This window comes from Athene cunicularia (genome assembly GCF_003259725.1).
Source record: "Athene cunicularia isolate RWA chromosome 18 unlocalized genomic scaffold, athCun1 chr18_part1, whole genome shotgun sequence".
NCBI classification, from domain to species: domain Eukaryota; kingdom Metazoa; phylum Chordata; class Aves; order Strigiformes; family Strigidae; genus Athene; species Athene cunicularia.
In genome coordinates this window covers 3,975,635-3,983,212 of record NW_020799123.1, presented here as the reverse complement: position 1 = coordinate 3,983,212, position 7,578 = coordinate 3,975,635, and the positions used below count along the sequence as shown (strand labels likewise).

Here is a 7,578-nt window from a genome sequence, read left to right as displayed (position 1 = left end):
GGGCGGGGCGGGGAGGCAGCTGTGAGGGCGGGCGCGCTGAGGTGGGCTGCTCTCGGCCGGTCCCAGCCTCTTCTTGATGGAGGAAGGTGTATTGGCCGGCTCGGGCAGTAAAGTTTCGACTGCTGGTGTCAGGGAGGCGGCTTGCCGCCAGGCATAGAGGGCTGCGGCGTTTGGTAGCTTCTGCCCTGCGAGGGTCTGGCTGCTGTGGGGCTGGGGCCTGGCTTGTGGCGGGATGCCCGGGGCTGCCACGGTGGGGGCAGGCACTGGGATGGGGAGCAGCATTTCTGGTGGGTGCTGTTGGAGTACCAGTATTTTTTGTCTAGGTCGTGCAGTAGAGTGGCGTACTGCTGTCAGTTACGGCTGGGTAACGGTGGCATCGCTGTGGCTGCATATACTGTGAGGGTGTTAGTAGCAACCTAGAAGGTATAAACTTATCTACTGAGGGTATGCATCTTTCTGTGTTGTAACAAAACTGGTAATTCCCTGCACATAAGAAGGAGCTTTTCACAATAAATGCTATTTTTCCACAATTGTTCTTCAAGACTTTGTCCTTTCAATATCTGTACCTATTGTAGAAGGTAGATATCTACATTTGATAGAGATAAGTATAATGCAGCACATCTTATGGCATCCTTATTTGCAAAAGCAGAGATTAGGTGGAGTTTACATTAAAAGTACTCTTGTCAAATTAATAGCTTCACTGGAAGAGCAAAAGTCAGAACTTGTATTTGCTTTTCATAGCAAACAAATGTTTTTGAAAGCATGTTTGCAACTATGTTCCAAATTTGTCTACTCTTTCTGATCATATCGGGGAGCCAGATGGATGCACTGAGGTGGTAACGTGAAAATAGGGAAGGGTGAACCTGCCTTCTGTTAGACTGAGTATAGCATGAATTGATAGCAGTATAGCCCTTCCACTTAGGCTTTTGTTAATTGTGTTTTTAGGTATACAATGGAGCTAGATAGAAGATAGGGCTTGGAAAAAAAAGATCTGGATAGATTTTTCTATTTAGTAATCATTTAATTTTCTATGCTTTTGCCTGTGTGTGGATTCTAAGTGCTGATTAAAGCAAACTTTGCCAAACTGTATTATAAAGCTGTGCTGCATTTGCAGCATTGGGTATATATCAGCAGTTTCTTTAGAAAAACAAAGTTCTTTAGAAAACACTGGGGTTTTTATGCTGTTAAAGTTAACAGCTTACTTTAATCTAGTATCATGCTTTAGACAGAGATACAGTATTTTCTGATTTCCTCTGAACAAAGCTAACTTATGGCTCAGTATTTCAGCAGTTCTTCATTCTTGATCTCTTGTAGGCTTTGGAATTTTTGGACAATGTCTACTGCAAATTGTCCTTTCACTGTGTTTCATGTATCAGTACTAAAGGGCTAGTATTTTGTTTCTGTTTTACTCATTGTATTTCCTTGCTTTTGCTTTTAGCAAATACCATAGATTTCTCATGTACCTTTTTGTGCAATGTCTGCCCAACTCTTCCAGAGTAGCATTTCTTTATGTGACTAGTGTCACTGATGTCAGTGGAGCAACTCAAGAGAGTAGATTTTACTTGGTGTGATAACAGTTGCAGAAATAGGTCCTAAATTAAGAATGTCCTCAGAGCAAATGCAGTTGGTAGCAGCTTGAGTTCTAAGGGCTTCTGTGTGCAAATGCCGTAAGGGGCATTTGGCTGCTATTATTGATACTTTTTTTTTCTTTTTCCCACGAGGCAAAAGAAATAGGTCAGGGAAAATCATTCTGTGATTGCATATTAGGCTGCTTTGAAGACTAAGCAGTCTGTGTCAGGAAAGGCATGAAGACTATGAATGTCAGCACCATTCTTCTAGTCTTTCAGCTGATTATGTGTATTGCCATAGCTTTCAAAACATTTGCTGTATAATCCATTAATAAAATATTGCTTACATTTTAGATATATTTAGTTTGCACTATTTAATTGTTACAGAGAATGCTAGAACCTAAGTCACTTCTATGGAGTTCGTTTATGAAGTGAAATTTCTGTATTTGTAAAATTATTGTCGTCTGGTGGTGTGGATCTATTTGTATCTTGTATGTGCAGTAACTACTTGCTCCAAGCTTTTTATTTAACACAGTTTTGTGAAAGAGCTTTGTTTACCTGAGACTGGTGACCATTGAGACTAATGGTTTTCTTTGATATTTGACAGGCTAGAAGAATGTTTGAGGGAGAAATGGCAAGTTTGGAAGCTCTTTTGAAAACTCAGACGATAAAAGTGCCTAAACCCATCAAAGTTATAGACCTACCTGGGGGCACTACTCTGTTTGTGATGGAACATTTGGATATGAGAGGCTTAAACAGGTGAAAGACAGTATTATCTTTGCTTCCTTTAGCCAGAAATTTTGACTGTTATGACAATTAAATCACTTGTTTTCAGAAGTGAAACTTTTTTTTTTTTTTTTTAAGCAAGTCAAGATACATTTGGGAAATTAGACAGCTGAGAACTTTACAAAATACTTCACAATGCTTCACCTAGCAAATAGGTCATACATCAAGAAGTGAGCATGACTTTTCTTTAGTTTTGGGTTTGTTTGGATTTTTGTAAGTAATTAGTGATTTTTACAGTAAGGTTCCTTTTTACAGTGGGGAAAATTACCTACTTGATTACCTATTTTATGCCCTTGCCTTTGCTGTAAGAACCTTTGTTTAATATTGGCTGTCATGATTATGCAGAGGAACTTCCCCAGATGAATGCATCCTGAATTCAGTCTCCTGATTTTAGTATTTTTACAACAATCACCTTGATTCTGATAGTTTCAAACTTTTAGCCCTCCTCTGTGGCAAACACTTAAGTGAATTAAAATATGATGAATACTTCTGTCTGGTTCCATTAGGGAGGTTGGCATGACCAATTTCTCATCCCAGTCTCAGAAATTCTGCCACCAGCTTAAAGTTTTTATCACTCATTCTGCTCATCCACAGAATTTCTAAATCATGAAGCTGATGGTTTAGTGAGCTCCAAGAGAAAGAGCAGAAAACCTGTTTTATTTGGGCTAATTGAGATGAAAAGTGTGCAAACGCAACCTTTGGCATACAAATTTCAGGAGATACAATCTGTGTTAACAAGAAGAAAATAAAGAAATAACTGCTTTAAATTACCGTGCCTCAAGAACAGGAAAAGATGTGAGAGGTCAAAGACAAGAAAAGAAACATACCTTTCTTAACATGGGAGGCAACTGGCTGTGACAGTTGTTTGTAATTACTACAAGACTTTTCTGAACTGAGTACAGGATAAGCTTTTATTAAAAAATAGATAAATATATAAGCCCACCTGACTCTTCCATCTTCTAGGCCTTTTAGAGAGGAGAAGCCAAAGACAGAGAGACAGAGATAGAAAGAGGAAGATAAGTCCTGTCTGGCTCTATTCCACCCCCCCCACCCACCCCACAGCATAGCATGTTATGCATGCTTTCTTGATAGATATCTACTGAAAGTTCATATAAAAGTGACACCACACAGAAATTAGAATTGATAGTTTCTCATAGTTATTAAATTTATGATTGCTGCTCACTTTTAATGGTGTTGTCAGAAACAACCATGTAAGTACTTTTTGTTCTACGTTAGTATGTAATCTTTATAGGAAGAGAAGGTGTTTACAACTAAAATATTTTGAAAATGTACTTTGTTAGAGATGCAGAACTTCTTTTGCTTGCTTGATAAATCTTTTCAATTAATTCCTGGAATATCAAGAACGGGATTAATTCGTGTGTCAGTGTTGCTAAGAATAGTTTTGTTTCTTAGACATTCAGCAAAGCTTGGAACACAACTGGCTGATCTCCACCTTCATAACCAGCAACTTGGAGAGAAGCTGAAGAAAGAAGAGAGCACAGTTGGTACAGTACACAGCTGTTTGCAAATTTAATCTAGTTAATAATAATCTACAAAATAGTTGAAATAGCTTTTTTTTTTATTTCAGGATAAGTTAATCTTCTTCCACTAAAGATGTTACAAAAATAGATTTGGATGAAACACCCAGGCAGAGGGGTCTTCATTTTGCTTTTATTTGCTGTATTTGGACCTCTAAGCAAAATGTTTATTCAATTGGGACCCTTGGGATCCTGAACTGCAGTTTCTGCAAGGACATGGTATCAGAGAAGATATGTTAGCTCAAAATGTGATTATGGAGATTATAATACAGCTGCTGTACATCAAGCCTTAAACATAAACTTAAAAACCAACAGCAACAACCACTGTAACAAAAAGTATTAAGGTGCAATTTCTATTAATTCTCAGTAGAAGAAGGATTATACCCTTGCATAGTTTTTAAGGTCCATTTGTATTGTAGATACTTAGAATCTTGTCATTAGTATTGGATTTTTGTCTTTGGTTTGAAAGGTAAAGGTCAAGGGCAAATGGAAGTCCAGTTTGTGGATCAATTTGGCTTTCATACAGTTACCTGCTGTGGCTATCTTCCACAGGTAGGTTGTACTTCATCAGACTGATAGAATTTTAAGTTTATCTTATTTTCCCTTCAGTGACACAGGGGCCAAAACTATTATAGTGGAAATTAATTTATTGCTGTAGAGTCATTTAAAAAAATAATGTTGTTCAGCCTGCTAAGGAAAGTAGTGCTTTGGAGAGCACTTCCAGCTGCATTGGACATTCATAGCTCTTCAATTTCTTGGGTTTTATCACTTAAAGAAAATTATTTCTTTCCCTAATTTAGTGTTTTAAGATAACAGTCTATTAAATGGTAGCATTTACTGTCCTGGAGGATATAGCACAGAGGCTGTATAATCCTCCAAAAGTTTATTTGAAAAAGAAAAAAATCTGTCTTTTATGTGGTGTAGAACTAACATTGGCTGTCCTGTTCCTTCAGGTGAATGACTGGCAGAATGATTGGGTGACTTTCTTTGCCAGGCAAAGAATCCAGCCCCAGATGGACATGATTGAAGCAAATTCAGGAGACAGGGAAGCAAGAGAACTTTGGGCACAGCTTCAGGTAGGAGAAATTCTCTCAGTTGTTCAGATTTTTTTTCATAAAACAAAATTCCATTTTGTTGGTATGCTCCAGGTTCTGCAGCTCTGAGGGATTAAAATTCCCTTTACTCTAAGCTATAATGACTTGCCACATCACCCTATGCTAATATTTCAAAGTGGATGTGTGCCAAATAGCACTTTGCCTTACTGCTTGGGAAATACTAGATTAAGTTCACATTTCTTGTTCCCTGTAACATGTTCATGACGAAAAATGTCTATAAGCAGTACTGTTCTGCACATTGTCTGTTCATTTAAGGTTTGCAGCTGATTAGGTGACCACAGTATTAGTTACTTGGGTATTGCTTTGTAGAAATCTCTTTGAGGTTGGTGAGAGACCCCTGAGCCTTCTAATGATGAAGGGGGTGTTATTAAAGCTGGTCACCATTGCAGCACTGAATGCAGTTTAAAATTTTATATTTTCTTGCTAAAAGACACTTGGGTGACTGTTCTTCAGCTCCTGGCGTTTATGAAAAATAGAAATTCTCTTGATTTTTCTCAGCATCTCTGTTGACTAGGTCCTATGCTATTTCAGGGTATGTTTTTTTCTTAACTGACTTTTAAGAAGCTTCAATTCATGCTCTGCAGGTATGCAGATAAAACTCTACAGTCATTCACCTTAAAATGTAGTACTTACATGTCTTGCATTTTTCCTCCTGCAGCTGAAGATACCCAGTTTGTTCTGTGACGTAGAAATTGTTCCTGCTCTCCTGCATGGAGATCTCTGGGGAGGAAATGTAGCTGAAGATGATTCTGGTCCAATTATCTTCGATCCGGCTTCTTTCTATGGCCATTCAGAGTATGAGCTTGCAATAGCTGGGATGTTTGGGGGCTTCAGCAGTTCTTTTTACTCTGCTTATCACAGTAAAATTCCCAAAGCTGTAGGGTTTGAGAAACGCCTAAAGCTTTATCAGCTTTTTCACTACATGAATCACTGGAATCATTTTGGTACAGGGTACAGAGGGTCTTCTGTAAATATTATGAGAAACCTTATAAAGTGACTTGCCACTTAAGCAGAATACTTCCTGTGTTGCTTGGAAAACGCCATACTTAGCAGTGCAACTACAGAAGTAGTAATGTTAAAAAAAAAACCCTACTAGACCCTTGACCTTGTTGCACAGCTGAAGACCTAGAATCAGTGAGTCCTGCTGAATACCAAGTGTAACATAGTCTTCCCTTTTTAGGATACTTGGGAATAACTTTATGAGGGAAATATCTAAGGAAGGAGTTTATTCAGTTGCACAAAAGATCTGTCGGTGTCAAGAAAGCACTGTATGCTTGAGACTAGGCAAGGTAATACAAATCAAGCACTCAGGTGTAAATGATTTGGAAGAAGTTCTCTCTTAGGGACCAGTTGTGCTTCAGAGTAGAGAAATACCAGGATTTGCAGTTGCACCCTAATGGAAAACATTAGAGAAGTGTTTGTGAAATGGAAAATTGATTTTCTCAGTTACTGAGGAGATGGCTAAAAAAGTAGCTCATTGTTTTTTCCTGTTCCCCCTGCCTTTATGCTAGATTGCTCAGACTCTTTCAGCTCTTCATGTCCAGTTATGTGCATGAGAACAGTGTTAACAAAATATTTTGAAAGTCAACAAGAAAATTATATAATGGGAACTGTGGAAAATTATTTGGACTTGCTATTCGTTATGCTAATGTGATTCTATTGGATGGAGACTGCTTCCTGTTCTGTTACAAAGCTGTGTGAAAATGCTTATAATTTTTTCTGGCATGTGCATTTTGGCATCTCATGGCATTCTTGTAGGCTGTTCTGTGCTTGCCAGTCAGTGGGCTCTTATCTAGAGCAACTTTGTTTTCACCAGAACTAGCTCTCTCTTCTTTTTTGGATTTTGCTTTTGTCCAATAGCCTGCATTCTTAATGATCTTTTCAGAGAAGACACTTTACATGTGCGCATCCTGTGAAGTTGTACTCTCACTAATACAAACAGAAGATGTACTTTTTTGGCTGTTGGCATTATCCTGTGGGCAATGACATCTGGTCATGGTACAGGCTTCACATAATTATTTTGTAGTTCAGACTACAGGTGCCCTAAGCTTTTTTCTTCAGTCCCCACTAAGTGCACTTTGTAGCTCTTGGGATGAGACATGAAACCAAAGGAAGTTAAAATGTAACTCAGAGAACAGCAGCTCTACACTACTTTTGGAAGTTTTTTAAGGACAGCTTTGCAGACTAGCTATTTCTTGTACCTGCAAGATGGTAATACTAAAATTGTACTCTTTTTGATGTAGGCTGGTGCACATTCCAGTACAGGCGTACCAGGTAGGTGAGGGAGATGCATAATTCCTGACATGCGTTTTGAGTGTGTGGGAATGACTTTAATTTTTTTTTTTTTTTTATATTGGCAGATTACTGAGGGTTTTTTAGTTACTAGTTTTGCAGTTACTTACACGAATTGGAAGCAAGTTTAGAGAAGGCTATCACTTGATATGACTTTCTTTCCTTAATTCTACTACTTATCTCGCTGGCTGTTTAACTTTCGCTACAAAAAGTTTTAAAGCCTTGCTTGGTAGAATAGCTTTTACTTTTACTGCTTAAATAAAAAGTTTCCCAGTTGAT

General features: G+C 38.2%; 1 protein-coding gene across 1 annotated transcript in view; it reads left to right on the top strand.

Moving 5' to 3' along the window:
- LOC113486920 (ketosamine-3-kinase-like) overlaps positions 1-7,578 on the top strand; it is a 19,885-nt gene extending 12,307 nt beyond the window's left edge. Inside the window, exons 3-7 of the mRNA XM_026861265.1 lie at positions 2,176-2,327; positions 3,768-3,859; positions 4,362-4,444; positions 4,846-4,968; positions 5,666-7,578. Coding sequence (XP_026717066.1) covers positions 2,176-2,327; positions 3,768-3,859; positions 4,362-4,444; positions 4,846-4,968; positions 5,666-6,004 — 789 coding nt within the window. The 3' untranslated portion in view covers positions 6,005-7,578. The remainder of the gene's footprint in view (positions 1-2,175; positions 2,328-3,767; positions 3,860-4,361; positions 4,445-4,845; positions 4,969-5,665) is intronic.